Source organism: Myotis brandtii, unplaced genomic scaffold (genome assembly GCF_000412655.1).
Source record: "Myotis brandtii unplaced genomic scaffold, ASM41265v1 scaffold131, whole genome shotgun sequence".
NCBI lineage: Eukaryota > Metazoa > Chordata > Mammalia > Chiroptera > Vespertilionidae > Myotis > Myotis brandtii.
The window spans coordinates 3,740,484-3,765,549 of NW_005354632.1; the positions used below are offsets into that span (position 1 = coordinate 3,740,484).

The 25,066-nt window shown below is 44.3% G+C and overlaps 2 protein-coding genes across 2 annotated transcripts; one reads left to right on the top strand and one right to left on the bottom strand.

Annotated features, from left to right (window-relative positions):
* Window positions 1-372: 372 nt before the first annotated feature.
* ATP5F1 (ATP synthase, H+ transporting, mitochondrial Fo complex, subunit B1) lies at window positions 373-14,365 on the bottom strand. Its single transcript, XM_005860014.2, has 7 exons — window positions 14,232-14,365; window positions 13,923-13,959; window positions 9,484-9,629; window positions 6,187-6,350; window positions 5,642-5,767; window positions 1,768-1,947; window positions 373-788 (listed from the first exon to the last, which is right to left on the bottom strand). Exons 1-7 carry the CDS (start codon window positions 14,269-14,271, stop codon window positions 711-713), a joined length of 771 nt encoding a protein of 256 aa, XP_005860076.1. The 5' UTR covers window positions 14,272-14,365; the 3' UTR covers window positions 373-710.
* Window positions 14,366-14,467: 102 nt separating this feature from the next.
* On the top strand, window positions 14,468-20,970 carry WDR77 (WD repeat domain 77). The gene is made up of 10 exons (XM_005860013.2): window positions 14,468-14,733; window positions 14,976-15,161; window positions 16,155-16,296; window positions 16,481-16,530; window positions 17,300-17,370; window positions 17,509-17,563; window positions 17,997-18,068; window positions 18,783-18,891; window positions 19,401-19,469; window positions 19,999-20,970. The coding sequence occupies exons 1-10, from the start codon at window positions 14,619-14,621 to the stop codon at window positions 20,156-20,158; spliced, it is 1,029 nt and encodes a 342-aa protein (XP_005860075.1). The 5' UTR covers window positions 14,468-14,618; the 3' UTR covers window positions 20,159-20,970.
* The last annotated feature ends 4,096 nt before the right edge of the window (window positions 20,971-25,066 follow it).

The following is a 25,066-nucleotide window of genomic DNA, read 5'->3' on the forward strand; positions in this document are numbered from 1 at the left end:
ACGTGCCCTTGACCGGAATTGAACCCGGGATCCTTTGGTCCACAGGCCAATGCTTTATCCACTGAGCCAAACGGGCTAGGGCTATCTGCTGGATTCTTAAGAGCAATTTCATGACACATTGAGTCCGTAATATTTTCCATTGATATATTACTAAAATTATAACAAAGTAAATGGAATGAGTTGATGTACAATATTCCCTTTCGTTATTTTAAGAACCTTTAAATTGTCCATAACCTGTCATATAGCCAGAAGCAGCTTACCAATAATAATGGTCTTATAAACAAGATTATAAGACCAATGACATCTTTAATTTTTACCCATATGGCAAATGTTGAAATAGTATTTCAGAAGATTACACAATTTAAAAAAACCTTGTTTCAACTGTCACTTTATTGTAAGATGATAGCATTAATTACAAATTTAAATTATAACTTGGTAGTCTTTAGTCAGGTACCAAATTGTATTAAGAGGAAACTGCTTATTCAAAAGTGATCATAGAACAACTCAAAATGCAGAGCAAGAAGGACAATAAACATCTCACTGGCCAATAGATTGTTTTAATTCTCTCACTAGATGAAACTCACGCTTTTCATTTTTAAGTGGGGTAAACTGTAACTCCGGCAGATGGCGATACAGAAAGCTTTTGTCACAGCCTAGTTTCCAGTCCATCACTCAACTGTTTCTAGCTGTCTCAGTCAGGATAGATGCATTTACATAACTGGCTGTGCTTGAGCCTTCTTTGCAAGCAGCTTTAGATCTGAAATGCACTTGGCAATTGTCTCCTTTTCCTGTGATGAGGAAAGAGAAATCTGGTTAGATCTTTCCAAATCACGGAAGGATATAAACATGTAATTCTTATCTCCTACAAAACCTTGAGATTCTTACACAATCTTTAGTTGTATTACTGACTTTAAATATAATAAACTATTAGGAATTATTTACTTATTTACACAGGGAAGAAGCAATTTATTTTAAGAAAATCCAGGGATTAGTTAAAACCCCCTGGCTCAGCTTTTATAAGTAAAATCTATGTAGAGTTTGAAGCCAGTTACGCCTGTAACCACATGCCATCGGTGTGAGCTGTACAGCTACTAGCTGCTTAAAAGAGAGCAAACTAACATTAGCAATACAAAATTATTAAGAATGAAAATAACTGTTCTTTTATTTTCTGCACTTTTTTACATTTTCCAACTTTTTAAAATAAGTATATGTTTTTTACATAAAAGATAGTTTATTAAAAAAACAATTCATTAATATAACACTATATATCTGGGAAAGAAGAAATCATGTCATAAGTAAATAAAGAACATAATTTTTAAAAAGGAAATCAAGTTTAGGTAAATAGAAAAAATTTCTGTTCAAGACCAATAAATCAGGTGCTGTGAAAGAGGAAATGGAATGAAAATCATTAAATTAGGAAATGGAAGGGGCTCAGAAATAACCTTGTCCAGTCTCTATGTTTTAGGGAGAAATTAAATGTGTTGGTTAATGTTTCCCAAATGATGAACTTGATCACAGTCTGCAACAACCAGTGTTCTGAACAATCTTTCTATTGTTCTGACCTGAGATAAGAGGCCTTTAACCAAACTCTGGAGGAGGAAGCCACCCAGGTAGCTGTGCAGCATTTTCTAGGTTCCACCATTCAGAAAAACCAACCAGAGATTGTCTCTAAAAACTCCTGGCTGGCTGTTCTGATCCTGGCTGGGCCACCAGCGGATACCTGTCAGAGATACCACTCCAAGTCCAGAAGCTTCAAACACCACGTACCTGCTGTGCAGAGATGCTCTGTACCACATGCTTCTCCACCCACTGCACCATGTGCTCTTGTTCCTTCCGACGCATCATATTCTGCACAGAGATATGATAGTCCAGGCGATTCTTGACCTCCTTGTAAACTCTATGCAGCCGTTCCCGGTAAGTAACCTCCAAGGCCATAGCAATGTTATTCTGAAGCAAAATGAAGGAATGATGAAAACTGCACTTCAACTTTGTTTCCAAATTGTCTTTTTTGAGTGTAACTGACCTCTATGTTAATTTCATGCATACAATGATTCTATATTTGTATATACTGTGACAAGATTACTACAATGAATCTAGTTAACATTGTACCACACGTAAGTTTCTGGATTTTGTTATCTTTATTAGAAAGGCCCTGTCAACTCCAAGGGTACTGTATTTCTTTTCATACTCTCTTTTCTACTTTTATAGTTTCATTTAATAAGATCTTTAATTCACTTGAAATTTATTTTAGTATGAGGCAGAAGGTAGGAAACCAACTTTATACTAATGACAAAGGTACCCATTTGTCCTTCCTCCACTAAGATGAAAATGCCATTGATGTAAACTGCCGTATGTGTTTAGGTCTATCTCTAAACCCTAACACCTGAGTTTCTACTCATATACCAGACCATACTATTTCAAGTTCATTCTAATTTTATAATTTTAATATTTGGCAGGATTGTTCCTCATAACTTCAATTTTTCAGAATATCCCTGTTAAAAATTTTAATTTTCTATTTATCAATTTGTCCAAGTCCCAACATCCCACCTCTATCTCTTAGTATTTTCTTTCTAAGAAGGAATGTGTTAAAATTCAGAGATTAAAGTAGAATTGATGTCTTTATAATATTGAGCCTTCCAATCTCAGAGCCTCATACCTCACAAGCACTTCACAAAGAAAAAAGATTATACATTGCTAGTTAAGTTTACTCCTAGGCATCTTTTCCTAAATGGTTTATCTTCGTCCAGTATATTTTCTGATGGATTGCTATTTGTATATAGAAGGCTACTGATTTTGTTTGATATTAATTTTGTATCCAGATACCTTGCTGAATTTACTTATTGTTTTAAGAGTTATGTTGCTTCTCTTAGGTCTTCTAGGAATATAATCAGGTAATCTATAAGATTAACTTTGCCTTTTTGAATTTTTATACCTCTCGCTTCTTTCTCTTCTCTAATAGTATCAACTCACGCCTCCAGAACATTATCAAATTAATAATGGTGACAGGGACACTGTCATCTCCTCGTGTGTGATGAGATTCCTTACAGTCAGCCTGTCAAATGTGAAGGCTTGGCATGTTAATCTCACGTAGGCCCTTAATACTCCTGAGTACAGTTCATTAGTCCATTCCCTCTCCCGATCCTCTTTCCCCTCAAATCTCTCATATCTTCTTCTCTACTTCCAACTCACAGCAAATGAACTTCCTTCTTATTTCACTGAGAAAGAGGAATACAAGAATTTCCACAAGCTTCTACCACCACATAAAACAACCTACTTGAACCTATACTCACATGCGTTGCCTTCCTTTCTATAGCTATGGCTGCACTATCTATGCTCTTGAAGCCAACCCCTCCACGTGTGCATTCTATCCCAAGCCCTCTGGCTACTGACGGACATCACTCCAGCAAACTCTCCCCTCCCCTTTCTTGCATTAATTTTTTCCTAACTTCTATCAGATGCTCATATGTAATGATATATTTTTTTAAATCTCTCGATTACTACATCCTCCCCTCCTAGCTATTAATTTCTTTGCCCACCATTACAGTAAAACTCTGTGACAATTTTCAGTTGTTTATACTGACTCCATTTTCTTTTCTTCCATTGTTTTCTTCAACCCACTCCAATCGCTTCACTAAAGTAGCCCTTACCAAGGTCACCAAGAACCTCCATGTTGCTAAATCCTATGGTAAATTCTTAGGCCCTTTATTACTTGACCATAAGTAGAGGGACTACAAATTGAAGCAGTACTTTTTTTTAACCTGTTTTTTCCCCTTGTGCTCCAAAATTATGGATTTAATTGCCACCTGTAAGCTCCTGACTCCAAAATCTGCAGCCTGGAATTATCCCCATCGATTCCAGACTCATATATCCAATGACCCTAACAACTCTACTTCACCAACTCATTGGCATTTCAAATCAATGCATACAAGACCAAAGGCTATCTGCAACAGGATAATCAGAGTGATCCTTCAAAACATAAATGAGATTATACCACTCCTTTGCTTAAAAGCTTTAGTGACTTTCTCTCTCCTTCAGAGTACAGGTCAAAGTTCTTCCAGAAGCCTATAAGACTTTATATGATCTAGCCCCTGGCCACACTCCACCTTGCCTTTTTAAAATTCTCCTCCTCACCCAATCTACTTCAGTTACATTGGCCTCCTTACTTTCCTTGACTATACTGAGCAAGCTTCCAGGTTTAGGGATGACATTACAAATGTTCTTCCCTCTGCCTGGAATACTATTTCTCCAGAAATCCACATAGCTGCACCATTACTTCTTCTGGTTTCTGCTCAAAAATCACATTAGAGGCCTTTCTAGACTATTAAAATAGTAACTTTCTCCTTCTAAAATCTCTTTCCCTTTAACATTAGTTTATTGCTCTACATAGCACTTATTCCCAATCGACACTCACGTCTGATCAATTTTTTTCTGTCCCTTTCTCAACCCTTGGATAGAAAGTAGATTCCACGAAGGCAGACTTTGTTTTGTTCTCTGCTGTAATCCCAGAACCTGTCTTGACTGGTGTCTCCATAGAGGAAGAACTCAATTATGCATGAGGCAGAAAGCATTCTCTGGTTGTAACCTAATTATGCATGGAAAGAGGTTTTAAAACATTAATGTGCTTAAGAATCTTCAGGCATCCTGTTTTTAAACTATAGACATCTGGATAGCTCCTAGCAGAGGTTCTGATGCCATAGGTCTTAGAATGGGTCCAAAAACCTGCACCAAATGACTGATGCTTGTGTGGTGCTGAGACCACACTAAGAAATATTGGACTAGACACCCTGGCCTGTTTGGCTCAGTGGATGGAGTGTCGGCCTACGGACTGAAGGGTCCCAGGTTTGATTTCGGACAAGGGCACAGACCTGGGTTGCGGGCTCGATCCCCAGTGGGGGCGTGCAGGAGGCAGCTGATCAATGATTCTCTCTCATCATTGATGCTTCTATCTCTCTCTCCCTCTTCCTTCCTCTCTGAAATCAATAAAGAAATATATTTAAAAAAAAAAAAAAGAAACTAGATAGAGTGCTTTAAAAAAAAAAATTGGACTAGAGCCTACTATTCAGATAGTTACTTTACCTTAGCATGTCATTTTTCATTTCATGGGTATTTCTATAACATAAAACCTCAATATAAGGACATCTCACTTTAAATATTAGGCATAAAGTACTGTACTCAAAGTAACAACAAAATATTTGGACATGTTCCTAAAGTGGTTTTAAAAACTAAATATTTTAGAATCTAATTCTGCTCTGACCATGGTAAAAAGTTTTACTACTACCTGAATCTGCTTGTAAATTTGGAATGTAAGTATCAGATTTTCTTATAGCAAACATGTTTCCTCGTGAAGTGCCTTAGACAGTGAATTCCATTCTTTAATCAGCTGTAACTTAATGATTGTTTTCCTTTTGTGTGGATTTATAATTTTAGCTTTCTAATTTTAGAGTAATAACTAAACATTTATACATGTGATAGGTCTTCAATGTCTAAACAGCCTTAACTGCCAACCCCTACTTAAATCTTCTCTTTTCTAAATAAAATATGCTCAATTTCCAGCCATTCCTCATGTAAGAGAGTGTAAATTTTTTTTAAAAATGCATACAAATGAGTACCTTCATTCTTCTTAGAAAGTTCTGAAACCTACCCTCTGGACATCAAAAAGGTAATGGCGCTTTTGAACCAGTGCCTGCTGGGACTTCTCCAGCTCAATTGCATCCTGGATGCCTTTCATGGTAGCCTGTTTCGCTTCTTCTAGTTGGGCAATTTGTTGCTGCAATTACGATATTTAGAACAAAGATCAGTGAAAGCACCAAGAGTAATTAAACAAATTCATTTTATTTTTTCTCAAAGTTATATCCCCCATTTATAAAAACACAGAAACATACACACATATAGGGAGAAATGCACAAATCCTTTAAAAGAATTGCCCATGACAGGTACACAGTATCTGTTGAATGAACAAAACCATGGAAAAACTGGAGAAAGTTTGGTAGATTTCCAAAAATTTATCTTGATTTCTGATCTCAAATTAGTAACCTATCAACACCTGTAGTTGTACTTATAATTAGATTAATTTCTAATTATATTGAATATGTATGTATATACAGATATATATACATTCATATCAAAAACATCACTTGATGGCTTCTACTATGGTCTCAAATGGGAAATAAGGTTTATGGTTCTTACCTCATTGAGTTTATCAGCAAATTCCCCAATAGAGGCACCATATTTTTTAATGATATAGACAAGCAACCCTATTGTTGATACAGCAGAGATGGTGTCTGGAGTAACCACATATATTTCTTTGGATAGAAAATATAAGATAAGCCCAGTTCCGAGCACATAGGGTCCTAAAAAAAGAAAAGGTTATTTTATGATGGATATGCTAGGTCTAACAGGGTAAGATAGAAAGATAATTCTGCATTTAATTAGTTGAAGGCCAAATAATGATTAAAATAACTGGATTCAAAGACAGAATACTGGATTGAGAAGCATTATGGTAGAGTTGAGAGAACAAGGATCTGAACTCAAGGAAATCTGACTTTACAACTTATAAGAAACTGGGGAACATAAGTAGTTTCTAAGCTTAGATTCCTCATCTGTAAAATGGGAACCGTACCTTCTTCACAGGGTTGATGAAATTAAAAATAATGTATGTAAAGTGCCTAGCACAGCCCAGCTGGTGTGGCTCAATGGTTGAGTGTTGACCCATGCACCAAGAGGTCGCTGGTTTGATTCCCAGTCAGGGCACATGCCCACATTGTGGGCTCGATTCCCAGTGGGGGGTGTGCAGGAGGCAGCCAATCGATGTTTCTCTCACTGATGTTTCTATCTCTTTCTCCCTCTCCTCTCTATAAAATCAATAAAAACATATATTTTTTAAAAATAATGTGCCTAGCATAGCTGCTCAACAAACAGGAACTATTCCACAAAGAAGTCAGGTAACTTTCAGAAGTAATTTCTTCAGCAAAATGTACAACTTATTGAATGGGAACATTAGTCAGGATAAAATGTATCTACTACTGCTTATTTTTATTGACTAGGAACCTGACACTGAAGATTAAAAACAACTACAGCTATAAAGTAGTATATACTATTAAAGGAATAATTAGATATCGGGGTTCTCAATTCCTGTAGCATCTTCAAATGCTTCAAATATAGCTATCTTTTCTTGCCTCCCAGGACGCTAAACAGAGACAAAGCAGACCTTTATGGCAGCATTTTAGTGTTTTTGAGAAACACTAGCACCAAAGGACGTTAGGCTATAGTATGAGAATAAAGGGGTTATACCGCTGACCTTTGACAACGTGGTGGGGAGCAGTGAAGTTAGGGGTGTTGACCACCCCCCCAGTCCAAAACTCACACATAACTTTTGACCCCCCCCCAAATTTAACTACCAAGTCTTCTGTTAATGGAAGCCTTATCCAATATCATAAACAGTCAATTAACACATATCTTATATGTTGTATGTATTATATGCTGTTCTTACAATAAAGTTAGAGACATAAGAAAATAAGAAAAATACATTTACAGTATTTATTTATTTAAAATTGGCCTTTAAAAAAAGATTTTTTGTTTTTTAAAAAATACATATTTTACTGATTTTTTACAGAGAGGAAGGGAGAGGGATAGAAAGTTAGAAACATCGATGAGAGAGAAACATCTATCAGCTGCCTCCTGCACACCCCCCACTGGGGATGTGCCCACAACCAAGGTACATGCCCTTGACTGGAATCGAACCTGGGACCTTTCAGTCCGAAGGCCGACGCTCTATCCACTGAGCCAAACCGGCTATTTACAGTATTTATTGAAAAATATCCACATATAAATGGACCCCTACAGTTCAAACCCATGTCAATGGTCAGCTAGAGTTTCAAAAATACTTTACCCAGTTTCCCATACAATGTTTCAAGATTTGTTTTGTTTTTTAATTTGCCTTCTATATATAGATTTTAAATGTGAATTTGCAAAAAAGGTCTATCACATGTAACATTTTCATCATCTATGGAGACCTGGGGACACTAATGTTTCTTGCAATTTCAGGTAGGACAGTGGTTGGCAAACTGCGGCTCGCGAGCCACATGCGGCTCTTTGGCCCCTTGAGTGTGGCTCTTCCACAAAATACCGACTTCTGCGCATGGGCCATGAAGTTTCAATCGCACTGTACATGCACGCCCGCACGTGGTATTTTGTGGAAGAGCCACACTCAAGGGGCCAAAGAGCCGCATGTGGCTCGCGAGCCGCAGTTTGCCAACCAGTGAGTTAGGAAAATGCTAATCTAGGCACTCCCTGGAGGGTTCAAAAAAAACCACCTTGGTTTCCAATGTTCCACAATCCTAGCAGTACATGAGTACAGCAAGCAAGACAGTGCATGTAGCAGAAAGGACACTAAACCTAATTGGAGAATCTGGATTTAAGTACAACTCAGTTACTAAAGAGAGAAAAAATTTGGTAAATCCTTGGTTTCCTAGTTCTTCTGGGTAATGAAAATGTCTTCATGGCACTGTTGTAAGAATTAAATAGTGTTAAGTGAAACCATATCTTCTCTTCCTATATATAGAAGCCTAAGCAACTGTTGCGACCAGTCGCTATGACGCACACTGACCACCAGGGGGCAGACGCTCAATGCAGGAGCTGTCCCCTGGTGGTCAGTGCGCTCCCACAGCGGGAGTGCTGCTCAGCCAGAAGCTGGGCTCATGGTTGGTGACCAGGAGCCTCTTTGCCTCCATGTCAGTGCTACTTAGCGGCTGCACAGCGGGGCCGGGATGAGCGGGAGTGGCACAGCACCAGCCTGGGCTCCTCCCTGGCCGCCTGCCACTTTGTGCACTGCTACATCCCTCGGGGGATGTTGGATGTGCTGAAACCGGCAGTCCAACATCCCCGAGGGGTCCCGGGATACGAGAGAGTGCAGGACAGGCTGAAGGACGCTGCCAGCACATGAATCCATGAACCGGGCCTCTAGTTGCATTATAAAAATGCAATGTTTCACAACATTTTATGCTTTTTTGACCTCAAGGGGGAAAAGCTGATAAATACAGCCCACTTTCAGTTTTCATGCTTACATATACAATTTAATACACTCTACTGCCTTACCTGGCTTTATTCTAATCCACAGCTATTTCTATTAGATAGTATATTCTACAGTTACTTGTTTCTTTATTGTGTATCCTACAATAGAATGTATGTTCTGTGATGGCACACCACTGCATGCCTAGACTAGTACCTGGCATAGAGCAGGCATTCAATAAATTTAGTATATCAACAAATGGAGACAATGCTAAAAATCAAGTTAAAATTCCAAACAAATTTATTCCAAAGACAAGTTAGAGCAACTAAATTGTTATATTGAATCACTTCCACAATTACTTTTAAAACAGCTGGCTTGATTTTTGTGGTGTATGAAAGAAGTAAGAGGCTGCCCAAGTCCTAGGTTAACATAAATCACACAATCCAAACATACTATCAAAATGGGCAAATGCTCACCTGTTACACCGGTTTTAGGATAAAGAAACTGGAAGAATTCCTCAGGGATCAGTCCAAGACGAACTTTTCCTCCATATTCAGGAAGAGGTGGTACAGGGGCAAGACTTGGCTGCCCAGTGTGAAAGATCCTTGTTGCTTGCACAACCCTAAGGTAGCAATGACACAAATTTAAAGCCTATTCTTTAAAGAGAACACAGTGTATGAAGTTAGTAGAAACAATGAATGGGGATAAGGACTGAGGCAACAAGAAAGAGATGGAGACCAAGAACAGAAAGGTCATAAAAGAAAGAGAATAGACCAAGAACAGGAAAGTTAGGGTCTAATAATTAGCTGTGTGACAGGGCAAATGACTTACATAAAGTCGTATGTAATCTTCTACCCAAAACTAGAATCCCTTCTGTAAGTCTCATCAGTTATCTGTCTATTATCAGCACGGAAATATGTAAGAACATAGACCAAAGGCAGACTACTATCTGGGTTCAAATCCTAAACCATGTTTAGAATGGTACTTGGCGTATGTTAAAGTCCTATGTCACTGGTTAACTATTACATGTCCACTGTGTTATGAGCTCCCTGATGGCAAGAACTTTGACCTTTTTGAATATTCTCTGGGATGGGGTGCTGACCAACACTATGTGAAACAGGTTTGTTTCAGTGTTAGGTAGCTCTAATTATGTTCACCTTTGAATTGAACTGCTATGTATGTCTTGAAACCTTCTTTTATTGGTTCTGATTTTATTTTTCTCTGTACGAAAGATACGCTCATACTAGTATATGTGGGTTAAACATCTCACTCCCCACACAATCCTGACTGTCCACCACAAGGAGCTCTCTGATTTTGTTTACAAAAACTAGGTACATAGAACTGAACATAATACTCTTAACACAGCATGACCAAATCATTCTTTCTACAAATATATATTCTGAACTTGCTATTGCCATTATTGTATTGTACTACTATTGTATTGTACTACAGTGGATTTGAAAATTATTCTTGTACTGTAGTAGCCTAAGATTCCATTTTTAGCCGTTATAGCAAATTGGTGTCTCATTGTTTCAGATTAAATAAAATCCACTAGTCGTTCTCCTATTTGCTGTCAAGCGTAGTCTCCTTCAAATACTCGGTATGTTTTTGTCCCAATTCTCTGTACCTCTATCCCTTTGTAATGTAAGAGTTTATATTATTTCTTTGATTTTGGTTCACTGCTTGTCTTTTTAACATTATTTTTATCTTTTTGAATTATAGTTTACACTTGATAGTATTTTCTTTTAGTTTCAATACCCCATCAACTTTTGAAATCTGAGAATCATGCTCAAGATTCTTTCATTTAAATCAGGGTTTCTCAACCTTAGCACTACTGACAGTTTGGACTACTGACAATACTTTGTTGTAGAAGACTGTTCTGTGCACTGTAAAGGGATTAGCAGTATCCCTGTGGTCTGTACACACTAGAATCCTGGTCGGCAAACTGTGGCTTGCGAGGCACATACAGCTCTTTGGCCCCTTGAGTGTGGCTCTTCCACAAAATACCGACTTCTATGTATAGGCCACGAAGTTTCAACCGGGCTGTACGTGCACGCCCGCACGTGGTATTTTGTGGAAGAGCCACACTCAAGAGGCCAAAGAGCCGCATGTGCCTCGCGAGCCGCAGTTTGCCAACCACTGCACTAGAAGCATCTAGTGTAGCACGCCCCCCTCCAAATGTCCCATGGAGGGCACACTGGCCCAGGCTGAGAGCCGCTGATTTTAATCACAGCACTGGAGAATTGGCTTTAGGCTGACACAAATCTCTCCTCAACTGGCTGTCGTAGTTCAAGCCCTCATCTCTTGCCTGAACTTAATAATCCAAAACCTGGTCTCTCTTCTTCTGGTCAAATACCCCTTAATCCTAGCCCCCGACACACTGCTGCCAATATTTTTAAAATGCAAATTTTACTTAAAGCCTACAGAAAAACAAACTACTTAATACAACGCACATGATTCAGCACCTGTCAAATTTTAGACCTTCACCTTCCTTCATTCTCCTACCCTCTAGCCATGAAAAAGTACTCACAGCTCTCATAAACCAACAAAAAACACACACGCTTCATGCTGCTCCTTCTGCCTGCTATGCCTTTCGCTTAGTAGCTGCCAAATCCAACCAGCCTTCAGGACATCTCTAGTACATCCTTTATGAGGGCCTCTCCAATCTTGGGGTAACACTTATTCATTCCACAAACATTCATCATTGACTTTCCACTTACGTCAGGCCCTCAAAGCACAGCAACAAGCACACCAAGTCCCAGCCTTTAAGACTGTTGTAAGGCTGTGGGGAGTGTGTATATAGGTCTGTACGCTTTCAGGTAGCTATTTCGGGTTCTATGAGGAAAAACGGAGCAAGGTAAGGGGACAGGGAGCAACAGAGTGGGAGCAAGGCGTTTTGTAGGAGGCCAGAGGACACCTGAGCCACTGACGTTGGGGAAAGAGAGAAGAGCAAGTACAAAGATCTGCGGCAAAAAATAAGCTCCACAGTTGTAAAAGGAACAGCAAGAAGGCCTATGGCCGCAGAATGAGCTAAAAGGACAGTGACTAAAGAGGCAGGATAGGACCCGCTCATTTGGGCCCTTCTGGGTGATGCAAGTTTGGATTTTATTTCAAGTGGGATGGGGAGCTCTGGAGGGTTCAGGGGTGTGGGGTGAGGAGACGGACATAATTCCTACTGGGAGAAGGGGCCGTAATGGGAAAGAAGAGATGCAAGGAGACTAGTTGAGAGGCTACCAGAATAGCCCCTGTGAAAGTTGATGGAGGTTCGTACCCTAGGGTGGTAGCGGGAGAAGTGGTCAGAGTCCAGGTATAATCTGGTGGAAGGACCTTGCTGATGCATTAGATATGGAAAGTGAAAGAAAGAGAAATCGAGGATGTTCCTTGTATCTTATATATGAATCTTGTGTATTTTATTTATTATCTGTATGATAATTATTTACTTGTCTGTATGGAATCTTTCTTCTCTGATAAGTTGGAAGCAATTATAGCTTTGCTTTATTACATACTCAAAAATTACAGATAGATTAAAGCCACCTTTTCAAGCCACAGAATAGTTATCACATTTTGCAAGATTTACAGCTAAAAACAGAAATCACCCTCCCAAATGGACAGGTTTTATGAAATAATATTAACCTAACAGCTGCTAATATTTACTAAGTATATACTACGTATCCGGCACTGGTTTTATAGTTTCACCGGAATTAACTCTTTTAATTTTCATAACCCATAATGCACAATTATCTCCATTCTGCAGATGAGGAAACAGAGGTCACACAGCTGGTAAGTGGAGAGGCCAGGTGTACCTCTTTCTTCTAGCTTTGGAGTTCTTACGCTAAACCAGTGATTTTCAAACTTTTCATCTCGTGGCACACATAACTAATTAAAATCCTGCGGCACACCAAAAAATGTATTATATTTTTGGCCGACCTGACCAAAAAAAAAAAATGGTATAATTTTGATACATTCACTTGATAGCCTTTGTTGTGTGGGCTGTCTTCATTTTTTTATTTGACAGTCGAAGGGAAAAGAGGTCAGTGCCCTTGACTAAACAGCCAGGCGTTGCATGTTTTAAAATCCCTGTGGCACACAGGCTGAAAATCGCTGCTCTAAACCACTGCTCTACAGCTACCTCCTCTCTGGACTGTCAGCTCCATAAAGGCAGGCCCTCAGCCTTGCTCATTTTCTATCTCTGGCTGTCTGGGTGGCAAATAAATACCTACTGAATCAATAGATTTCCCTAGCTCTTATCTCCTGGCAGTAAAAGTCGGAATCTGGGAGACAGACCGCAAACAACTCGCTTCATTTTTGTTTTACTTTAAAAAACCTGTTCACTCATATGTGGGATATGAAACAGAAAGCAACAAACTAACAAACAAAAACAAATAAACTCATAGACACGGACAATAGTTTGACCAGAAAGGGGCTGAGGGAAGGCTGAAGAGGGTAAAGGGGGTGAATTACACGGCGAGGGAAGGAGACTCAACGAGCACACAATGCAATCTACAGGTGACGCCTTACAGAACGGTGCACTTGAAACTTAATGTCACCCCAATAAATTTAACTAAAAACAAGGCAAAAACTTGTCCTTGGGTACGCAAAAATTCCGATCACAGGAACTCTGATTCGCAAGGTGGCAGCTCTGTCTACCTGAAGGTCACAAGGGAGAGGGGCGGGGCTTAGAAGACATCAAACCAGTTTATAGTTTAGTTAGAACACATCGCCTAAACTCTGCATCTTTGCCATAATGTGATACGACGACGGTAGTTCAGAAGCCCCAGTGTTTGAATGAAGCTTTACGCGTTCCAAAATTACCTAAAAGAAGGTAATTTCTGGCCCAAAACTGAGAGGTCACAGAGAAGCGAAAGGCGAGGACAAAAAACCAAGGGCGAAGGGGAGCATGACGTCCCTCACTTACCCGGGACCGAGGAGGGCGGCGTTCTTCAGGGAGGAGGCTGCAAACACACAAGCGCAGGTCAGCAAGGTCACGGTGACATTTGGTTCGCCCCTCCCTTGGTGCCCGCGGGGCCCGACCACTAAGGCCACTCACCTCTCTTTCCTGTCCCCCGAGACCTCGCGCCCACCTTCCGAGTGGCGCTAAGAACCCCCCACTCAGGCCCCAGGCTCGCTAGCGTTTCTTCGACCACTGTCCTCCCACCCGCTCCGCGTAACCCTAGACGCGCTTCTCTACAGTCATGATAGCCCCACCCAGGCCTACACCTCTCACCCGCTGCGGCGGCTGCAGAAAACACCACCCGAGACAGCATGGTCAGCGAGGGCAGGCTCGGCGGTCCTGGGGTCCCGGTGACCTGGACGGAGTATTCTACCCGAGTCCGAGCAAGATGGTCGCCCGCAAGTCTCGCGAGAAGAGAACGCGCACCCTCCTTCCCTCAACTTCCTCTCCAATTCTTTTTTCTCGCGATAAGAGGCACCTAGCGCGGAGGGCGGCAGCCGGAAAGCGGAATGGAACCTTAGAAGCAATTCTCGCGAGATGTAGCGTGCCAGTCGCCTGTCCAGAGGGGCGGAGGCCCAGGGGGTACCACGTGGGGACTGTCGGAGCTGAGCCGCCCGCGGGCGTCCAGTTTGGGTCTAGGTTGGCATTGAAACCGTGGAGATGAGGAAGGAAACCCCGCCCCCTCTAGTGCCCCCGGAGGATCGCGAGTGGAACCTTCCCCCTAATGCACCCGCCTGTATGGAGCGGCAGTTGGAGGCTGCGCGGTACCGGTCGGGTGAGCCGAGATCCCGGGCCTGGGGCTCCCTCACCCCGCCTCGGGGCGACCCTTCCCGAGACTCTTCCTTCTGGCCCGCCCCCGCCCCTCCTGCCACCCTGATCCATCCCTCGCTGAACTCGGTCCCCAACCGTGCCCCGCGATCCGGAGCTCACAGCCTCAGTCCGCGTGGTTTTCTGGGCTGTCGCCATGGAGACGAACCCTTACATTCCTCGCGCGCTGACATCTTGTACCTCCCTTAGATGGGGCGCTCCTGCTCGGGGCTTCCAGCCTGAGTGGCCGCTGCTGGGCTGGCTCCCTCTGGCTTTTCAAGGACCCTTGTGCCGCCCCCAACGAAGGCTTCTGCTCCGCTGGAGTCCAGACGGAGGCCGGAGTAGCGGACCTCACTTGGGTGGGGGACAGAGGTATCCTAGTGGCTTCCGATTCAGGTGAGTCACTGTCTCCTCAACCCCACGGGTGCAGTGAAGGCCGAGGGGGTACAGGTCGGGCTAGGTTCAGTCTTTCATGCCCCACACTCAGTGCAGGGGGTAGCTTGAGGGTGTTGGTCCCTCAGGAGAACTCCCGAGTAGGTGGGAATGCCTTTTCCAAAATTCTAAATTGCCTGGTGGGAATTTCTAGCAAAACTCATAACAAAATTAAGAAATGGGTTGGAACCGTTTTTTCTTCCATGTAACCTGTCCCCTAACCCCCCAGTCCAGACCAAGGATAATCTTAATCTTAGAGATAGTGTTGAAGCCAATCTCTGGTGTCTCTTTCCAGATTTTCCCATTTTCTTCTGAAATGTCTCTATTCTGCTTTCTTTGTTTTGAATGTCAGACTCAGTAGTGGAGATTTTGTTATTAAAAAAAAAAGATCAGAATTGGCGTGTTGGCAGGCATTACATGAAATTTAAAATTGAGCCTCTGACAGTTGAGCTTGAACACTACATATATTCAAGACAACTTTTGGGGTGTTTTCAGTACTTAACCAGTCACCATGCAAGCCACTGAGTTATTCAACGTATTTTTAAAGACTCTGCAAGACATTTATTGAAACCGTTCAACAAATATTTATTATAATTGGAAAGCTTTAACCACACTGGACTGTGTGTACATAGACCATTGTGGAGATGTCATCCTTCTTCCCCCGGGAACGTATTTTCTCACTGGAAGTGGGGTAATGGATTTTACCAGCTGGTTCATCTTTTCCTAGAAGCCTTCGCCACCTAACTGTTTAGACTGTTGTTAGGAAAAGAGTAATACCAGCATAAAGGCAAATGGCTTGGAAGTTAGCTAAACCCTCTAATAATATGGACTTTGCTTCTATAGAAATAACTTCATTTGTTAGCTCAGTGACAATGGACTACTTGACTCCTAGAAGTGGATTACTGTGTTGGTAGAATTCAAGCTTGTTCCCTTCACCCTCCATCCTATCCCGAACAGGTGCTGTTGAATTGTGGGAGCTGGATGAGAACGAGACGCTCATAGTCAGCAAGTTCTGCAAGTATGAGCACGATGACATAGTGTGTACAGTCCGTGCCCTGCGCTCCGGCACACAAGCTGTCAGCGGTAGCAAAGACTTCTGGTGGGTCCTTGTTCTCAGCACCCCTGTCTCTAAGCCTCCTTTGGATGTCTTCACTGTTTGATTAGCCTTATTATATAACGTTTTAGGCTCATTATAAGATCCCAGGGACTAATTATGGCATATGCCTAAGGTGTCCGTGGAGATTTTGCAACCCACTGAGTATCTGTTTCCTTTTTCTTCTTAGCATCAAGGTCTGGGACCTCACTCAGCAGATGGTACTGAATTCATACCGGGGTGAGTGCCCGCTCTTTTTTTCCAGTCCTGGCCTTAGCCATTTTATTTATTTATTTATATTTTTATTGACTTCAGAGAGGAACGGGGGGGGGGGGGGGGGGAAAAATTAAAAGGGGGGAGAAACATTAATGATGAGAGAGAATCATTGCTCGGCTGCCTCCTGCACGCCGCCCCCTACGGATGAGCACGCAACCTGGGCATGTGCCCTTGACCCGAATGGAACCCGGGACCCTTCAGTCCGCAGGCCGATGCTCTACCCACTGAGCCAAACCAGCTAGGGCAGCCGTTTTAGTTTTCTTTTCTTTTTGGACTCTTTGTTTGAACTTTGCTTGGATGTTAGGGGCAGCAGGTCCTCGCTCTCCTGCCTGACTACTACAGGCAGCTACTCATTCAATTAGAGGAAAGAGAACATTCAGGAAATCTATTCCCTTAAAACTTAGTGTCCAGAACTCCCGTGAGGCATGCGTCCTGCAGTATGAAGATTACTCTTCTAGGATGTTAACTATGAAATCTTTCACTGTCCCTGCTCAGCCCTAATTTCTCTCATTGTCTTTGCTAATTAATTTTTCCCAAGCCCTTTTTAGGTTTTATAACTCCATCAACATCTCCTCTTAGGTTTTGTTTCATTCAGAATCTCTCGTGAAATTTATTAAACTGCATCATGAGCCTAGGCCTCCTTCTCCCCCGCCCTCCTGCCCCTTGATAGGGTCTGGCTGCTGGCTAGTAGTGGCTCCAGCTTCTCTCACATTTCTCTGCCCTTCCCGTACAGCTCACTCTGGGCAGGTCACCTGTGTTGCTGCCTCTCCCCACCAGGATTCCGTGTTTCTTTCGTGCGGTGAGGTGAGATACAGCCTCTTCTTCCCTTCCCACTCCCAAGCCGCACTCCAGCCCTCGAGGCCAAAGTCTAGTGTGGAGGCCTCCTGGCCCGCGGCTGCTTCTTTGGATTCTGAAGCCCCTTTTCTCTTCCTCGGCTTCTAGGACAGTAGAATTTTACTCTGGGATACCCGCTGTCCCAAGCCAGCATCACAGATGGGTGAGTCTGAGAGCGCGGTGGGAGAGTGGGACTGGGCCCCACCCAGGAGAGGCTTTCCTTGGCCAGAGTCAAAGGGAAAGTTGTCAGATGCCAGTTGCTGTGACATAAGTTACATAACCGCTCTCTTTCCCACTGAGGCTCTGCTGACCTCAGAGGACGGGCTGGTTCCTGGGTGGTGATTTACTTCCCATTTGCTGGATGGGCCAACAAGGCGGCCAGAGTTGAAATCTTCATGCTTTATGCTTGAAACTTGCCTGCGGCTTGTGTCCAGAAAGGGCAGGAGGCTGGTGGGTCAAGGATGAGGACCTGGCTGCCTTCGTGGGGTTTGAGAATCGGAATAAAGAGTTCCTGGGACTTAGACTGCATCACCTGAGAAGCATCTTCTCGGAGCTGGGCTCTGGATCTCATACGAACCCTCTTCTCTCCTTTGCAGGCTGCAGTGCCTCTGGCTACCTTCCTACCTCACTAGCTTGGCATCCACAGCAGAGCAAAGTCTTTGTCTTGGGTAAGGGAGCACCTCAAACTGCGTGTTGACTCTAGGAAGGGGGAGGATGAGAGAGGGAGTGCCAACTTCATAATGCACAAGGCTCTGGCTGCTCTGCCTCAGCACACCTGGCACCACATGCATGATGCTGACGGGGGCTGGAGAGGGGGGCCATCCTAACATGGTTTTAGTTCAGCTTTGGACAACATGATTTCCTCCCCCAGTGGCTCTGAGTCCTGATTGTTCTGGCTCTTGCATCCTGGGTGTGACTAGAAGTCGTGGGCCACAAAGCACGGGGATCATGATACAGCAGGTCCTTGAATAATGTCACTTCATTCAGCATCGTTTCATAACATTGATGAGATGCCACAGGAACTTAAATCTGGTTTATATCAACGAGCCTATGCAAATTGGTTTCATTATATGTTGTTTCACTTAGAATTACAATCCATCGGTGATGTTAAGTGAAGACTTACTATATAGGGAATTTCTTTCTACTGTGCATAGTTGTGCTGTCATGGTGACAGGGTTGTGGTCAAACTGATCACTACATCATCCATTAATTTAATTTTCACAACCACCCAATGGCTACTTATTCCTATTTAATGAAAGAGAAAACTGTTCCTCAGAGTGGTTAACTTGTCCAGCATCGTGGGACTAGCATTCAAGTCCAGGTCTGGCTGAATCCCAAGCCCGCACTCCTAACCACTGTGCTGCGCTCTCGCTTTTCTGCAGGTGATGAGAACGGCACTGTCTCCCTGGTGGACACCAAGAGCGCAAGCTGTGTCCTCAGCTCAGCTGTGCACTCCCAGTGTGTCACTGGGCTGGCGTTCTCCCCACACAGGTACTGTTCTTTGTCATCAGGGCCTGCCGGGGACACCTGGGCACAGCAAGGGGACTTGCTTATGTCAGCCAAGCATTAGGAAGTTCCTTAAAGCAGACACGGCTCTGCTGAGGTTTCGGAATGTCAGTGGTCTCTTAAGACGGGTCCTTTTTTGGGTTGTGCAGTCCCTCTCTGCAAATGGCTAACATCCAGCTCAGCACCCAACACAGTGAATAGTGCAGGCCTCTGGGACAGTGTGGTTGAGAAGCCTGTGTTTCTGGGTTATTGCTGGAGCTGCAGGGAGGGACCAGATGGAGTGGTTAGTTGCCAGGACGATTGTCCACCCTGGATTTTTTTCCATTTCCCTCATCTTTCCTTGGAACTTACAATGTCGACTTGAATGGTAGCCAGACCTTAACCCAGCGTGGGGATCAGGCCCCCTTCTCCGGTCACTTTACAGTGGGGGTTGGGAGCTGGCCCATCGGGGTTTGTCTTGGGACCCATGGGCTTCCCTTCCCTCCCTCCTCTAGTGCTCCCCTGCTGGCGTCTGTCAGTGAGGACTGCTCCCTTGCTGTGCTGGACTCGGGCCTGTCCGACGTGTAAGTGCCAGGGGAGCCCTGTGGGCGGGAAGCGGGGAGGGGAGCAGCGGGCCAGGTCCTTTTCCTTGTCAGGAAAGTGCATTGTCTCTGTCAAGGGGACCAGGTGGGGGAAGCGGGCGGAGTGTTGACCCTCTCCCTCCTGGGGCTGCTTCACAGCCAGCTCTGCCCCTGGTAGAGGAACGTGGTGGTGGGCGGTGTTTCTGAGACTGGCATGCCAGCCTCCCAGAGGGCAGCCTGCCCTCTTCTCATAAAGAATCGCTTAGTGAATAGGAGCCTGTTACCAGGTGAAGAGCACCAGATAGAAGGTCTGTTTGTCTTCCTTCTTGGCCATGACTTGCGGTCTGAGCTTGGCCCATGTCCCTGCTCTTGCTCTAGCCTGTTTCTTCGTCTATGAAAATAAGGTTCAGTGAGGTCCTCTGGGGGGCGATACCTGACGAAGTGTGTGTAATACATCCCAACAGTGTGCCTGCATATGGTGGGTTCTCTCCTCCTGTCCCTGCCACGCTCAAACTTTCCTTTCCACTTCTAGGTTCAGAAGCCGAGCCCACAGAGACTTTGTGAGGGATGCTACATGGTCTCCGCTCAATCCCTCCCTCCTCACCACCGTAGGCTGGGACCACCAGGTCATCCACCACGTGCTGCCCACAGAACCTCTCCCAGCCCCTGGACCTAACAGTGTTGCCAAGTAGACTGGGTTTAAGGCAAAAGCAAATCCCCCAGGAGTAGCCTCACCCTTTGCCCTCTCAGTCTGAGAGACCTCACAGGAGCCTTTTCAAATCCAGGTCAGCTGATACCCCAGACCTGGGCAGTCACTAGGCATGTCTCACAGCCTGGGTGGCTGATTCTCGGATCCTGTAGTCATAGGGAAGAAAAACTATCTGGGAAATGGATAGATATGTATGTCTGAGTGTGTGTGTGTAGTTTTTTGGTCGGGAGAGGGAAGCCCACCCTTTCCACCCCCTAAAAACGAGTTCATGAGGCTTTTATGCTTCCCATGTAGCTGTGCGTGTGGAATCAGCTGTGTCTAGATGAGATGTGGGCATTCCTGGATTCTAGAAGCAGCTCATATACTACTCAGATGGAGCAGCTTAAATTTTTTTATAGAACTTAATTCACCTTTAACATGGGCAGTGCTTCCATTCACAGAAATCCAGGCCAGCTCAGCTGGAGGAAGAGCCAGGCCACTCACCACAGTTTTGCACAACTTGCCATTAAACTGACTTTGAAGTCCATTTTCTGGCCGTATAAAGTTTGGTGCCTGTGTAGTGCCTCCCCAACTCCCATAGAGTTGTGTATGTGAAAGACAAGCGTTTTTCTATCATAGAGGCCATAGATGGGGATGGTGGAGAGCTTAAGGGCATTTCAGTTAAAAACTGACATATAGACTTGCAGAGAAATGGCTGCCACCTTTCTTACCTGAAAATAACCTGGGGCCTGACCTCTCCTGCCTCTGGGCCCTTTCTGTGGACACTGGCTGGTGAAATAAAATGTTTAGGCTTTATGGGCCTGTCTTTTCCAACGCGTCTTATGTGCAGTTACACATATTTCACTTCTCAGGGTATCAGTCCTACAGCCCCCAGAGCAGCTGGTTGGAACTTAAGTTAAACGTTTGGTTACTGGGGTTGGTGGACTGGCTGCTGCTGCCAGTTAGAAATCATGGCTCAGTTCCTGAGCGTATTGAAATGAAATATAATCCATCATGTGCTTTTGTACTTGCAAGTTCAGCTTAGTTAAAATCGCACGGAACTGGGGCAGTTTGAAGGAACATGGACACATTTTTATAAGTAAAGATTCCGATCAAGCGTGTCCTTTGGGATAAGCATTAGAATTTTAGTTTCAAAGTGAACGTTCCCATTTCTGTAGAAAGAAACCTTTACCTGGGGTTTGGACATAGTACTGACCTCTACTACTTTATTAAAATAGTCTTTTTTTTTTAACTGCCTCAATTTTTAAGTAATATATAGGAAATGATGTTTCAGGGGTAATATACATTTTCTAATACACATTAAAATAAACATTTTAAAATTTTTAAAACCTCATGTACAACCAAAATCATCTTTTACATTAAATGTTGGAAAATACTGCTCTAGTCTAGTTCATTGATTTAAAGGACGTGGTAAGGCTCTTTGATGTTTACACTGGTCTGTAGCCAGCACTCTGAGTTATACCAACCAACCAACTGATTTTGTTCAAGTCATACTTCTCCAATTCTTTCGTGATAACTCATGAAAGATTTGGTCAAATGCTTTGTTAAAACCAAACCACTTCATGTCTGTGGTCTTGTCTTCATCTAGCAGAGTGTTATAGGGAAGGGGTTGCACTGGTGTAGGGATTTCTTCAGTAAGTCCCCTGTAAGACATTTGTAAATGTCTTCTCATTTTGTGAGAACAGGCGAAGCCCCAGTGAGGAATATTTTTAAGTATCTGGGTGGGTGTGTAAAGATGAAAAACAATCGTATTCTCTGACAAGAGCTCATGGAGAAAGATTGAGAACAAATGGCAACATGCCCCACTGATTTTCAACATAACCCATTCAGCTTCTTACTATTCATCTTCTGCTGTGCACCTAGAGGCATAGTCGCCAACTTTGGCACGGTCATCCCTGAATGAAGCAGAGGTCATTTCTGCGCATCCATTGTTGTATCTTGGCATTTTCTTCAGCACTATCAGTCCCTTCTGGAGGTATGAAATGGTTAGGTCTGACTTCCAGCCTTGCCCACTGCAACAGAATAGGAGTCTGAGGACTGACCCTGGTGCAGGTGAATGAGGTTCAGATAGGCAAACGTGGCTCTGTGATGGGTGCAGCATTAAGAGCCAGTGCCCCTGGCAGGAGTTTGGGTAGAAGGGCATAAACCGAGTGTGAAATCTCAGTGATGTGGACCTGGGAGCGGGGGGGGTGTGAGGGGAGGCTCGGAAGAAGAGAGGGGTAGGCATTCTACAGCAAGGAGGTCTTCAAAGACAGTCAATAAGGCCCCAGAAGCCTGGCAAGATTGAGTCAGGACCCAGGTCCTAGGAAACAACTGAAGTGCCCAGTGTGTAGAACAGGAAGAGAAATCAAAGCAGAGACCTAGTAACAAGAATGAGGGCACAGGGGTTAGAAACTGGGCAACAACTCAGAGCAAGGTCACTAGAGTTAGAAGCCACACCAGGGGTCACCTAACCAACGGCCCATGTTGTTGCCAAGCCTGCTCCACTGTTGCTCTCAGGAGGCTTAAATCTCCTGATTTAGGTTAGTAAAGGCCTAAGGAGTGGAGGGTGGGCTGAGTGTGCAGGTGGGACTCCAGTGGCCCCGGTGATGGTGCAGAGCAGGAATTCATCTCAAGGCAACAAAACTCATGTTTTCCCCATTGCACCCATCCAAGAAAGATGAACACTCACACTTCTCCAAGGGAGATCACACACACACACACTCACACTTCTCCAAGAGAGAGCACACACACACCCACACACACACATACACACACACACACATGCACTTCTCCAAGAGAGATCACAGACACACACACTCGCACTTCTCCAAGAGAGATCACAGACACACACACTCGCACTTCTCCAAGAGAGATCACAGACACACACACTCGCACTTCTCCAAGAGAGATCACAGACACACACACTCGCACTTCTCCAAGAGAGATCACAGACACACACACTCGCACTTCTCCAAGAGAGATCACAGACACACACACTCGCACTTCTCCAAGAGAGATCACACACACACACACACACACTTCTCCAAGAGAGAGAGAGAAAGACACACTAGTTCTTAGGATGTTCACTAGACTAGAAGCCCTTTAAGAGCAGAAACCGTTGTATTAGATCACTTGTATTAGATACTCTCGGAGTGCCTAGCAGGGCCTGGCACATGCTCAAGGAATATTTGTTGAGCAGAGACACAGTCTGTATTAGATGGGCATCCCACGAGGCTCTCCCAGAGTTTCGGTGAGACTTCCTTACCCTAAACATTCTATGCCCTTCATTGTTTTTATTCCGTGATATCCAAGCAAACTGCTGATAGAAAAGTTGATCCTCCTGGTTTCTTCATACTGAAGCAGATCCAACTGTTAGTCGTCGTCACTTTTCTGTGGCATTTACTGTGTTGACATCTGGTTAGTACCTTGATGACATGTGGATTAGTGGAGAGTGACAGTCTGTGAGCACGGACACCACATTCTCCCCATTGGCTCATCTACTGGCTCAAACACTGTGGATACAGACAATCAGGTTTTGTCTTGAGAAATCGAAGCATCTCCCAACATTGGGTCTACTTCACTACGTGGCTGCCACCAGTGGCTACCGAGTGATGTCCCTGTTCGTACCAACCTCTGCCCTCTCCTGACCAAGATGCTTCATGTCAGCTGATGTGTATCATCAGGTGTGAACTGTTATTCTTCCAACAAAGTGCAGAGTGAGCTACTGTATTGTGTCCCCTCCAACCATGTATATCACCTGCCTGATGAGTGTCAGCAGTTGAGTGTGAGAACCTTGCTCCACTGGGTAGCTCATCTGGCCTCCCCAACAACAGCCACCATTCCCCGAGCCCTTATCTACCCAGCCCTGACCTAACGCTTTCCCGACATGACCTCTTTCATGCCTCTAAAACCCTATGGAGTAAGTATGAGCTATCATGTCCATTTTATGAGTGTGGAAGCTGAAGTTCAAAGAGCTAAGTTACTTGCCCAAGATTATAAAACTTCTAATTGGTGACACTGAGATTCAAACTTCGGTCTGCCAGAGTCCCCAGCTGGGACCTTAAAACTTCACATGCACTGCTTCCGAGCAGTAATCTTACAACAATGGAATTACTGCTCCCAGGCAGTGTTTCTCCCTCACACTCAGTCCCTGGGGCTGACTACCAGGAAGAGGGGCTGACAGGCCCTGCCCTCCCCCTGGCCCATGGTGCCAACCCACTCCTTGTCACTGTCTGATGGAGCTTTGCTTTGTTGGCTCTGAGAGCTGGAGGGGGAGAACAGGAGTGCTGGGGTCACTGCGACTCTGGGCAGCAGCCCATTCATTCATCACTGTCCCTGTTTTGCGTGTGAGCAGCTGGGCCGTCCAGTGCTATCCCACGGTTGTCCCTGGGAAGCTCCTATAAAGGGGCCTGAGCTCTAGCCTCGCAGCTCCCAGACCGTGGACATGGGGAGACTGCTGCTGTGGGTCGGTGAGTGTGTCACTCATCCAGGAGGTGCCAGGTTTCATCAGTCTGTCAGCCCTCTGGTGCCAGGAGGCAGCCTGGGCCTCAGGTGGCCTGGGTTAGAGAGAGGTGGACGGGACACAGTGAGAGGCCAGAGGGGCCCAGGGAGGAGGGATGAGAGAGTGGTTGTCAAACCTGGCTGCACATTAAACACTTTTATGTCTGGTTTCCACCTTGGACGAGTGAAATCAGAATCTTGGTAGGGAGGAGCCGGGATGCCACTGCTTTTCCATCGGCAGCAGGCTGAGCAGCACTGGCCGGGAGCTGTGGCTGGGACTTCTGAAAGTCCTGGTTGACCCCGTGCACAGCGTGTGTAGCTACGTGGTGTTCACCAGAGTGAGAAGGAGTTAGGTAGGTCTGGCCCCACTGACTCAGCTTAGAGACAAGAAACAAGTAAATGAACAGCT

Bases quoted from the DNA above. Each gene is read 5' to 3' on its own strand.
- ATP5F1 (XM_005860014.2), bottom strand. From the start codon at position 14,271: ATGCTGTCTCGGGTGGTGTTTTCTGCAGCCGCCGCAGCGG. The intron at 9,630-13,922 runs GTAAGTGAGGGA...TTGCTACCTTAG, and splicing joins GCCGCCCTCCTCGGTCCCGG to GGTTGTGCAAGCAACAAGGA. The intron at 5,768-6,186 runs GTAAGAACCATA...TCGTAATTGCAG, and splicing joins TTGCTGATAAACTCAATGAG to CAACAAATTGCCCAACTAGA.
- WDR77 (XM_005860013.2), top strand. From the start codon at position 14,619: ATGAGGAAGGAAACCCCGCCCCCTCTAGTGCCCCCGGAGGATCGCGAG. The intron at 16,531-17,299 runs GTGAGTGCCCGC...CTTCCCGTACAG, and splicing joins GGTACTGAATTCATACCGGG to CTCACTCTGGGCAGGTCACC. The intron at 18,892-19,400 runs GTACTGTTCTTT...TCCCTCCTCTAG, and splicing joins CTGGCGTTCTCCCCACACAG to TGCTCCCCTGCTGGCGTCTG.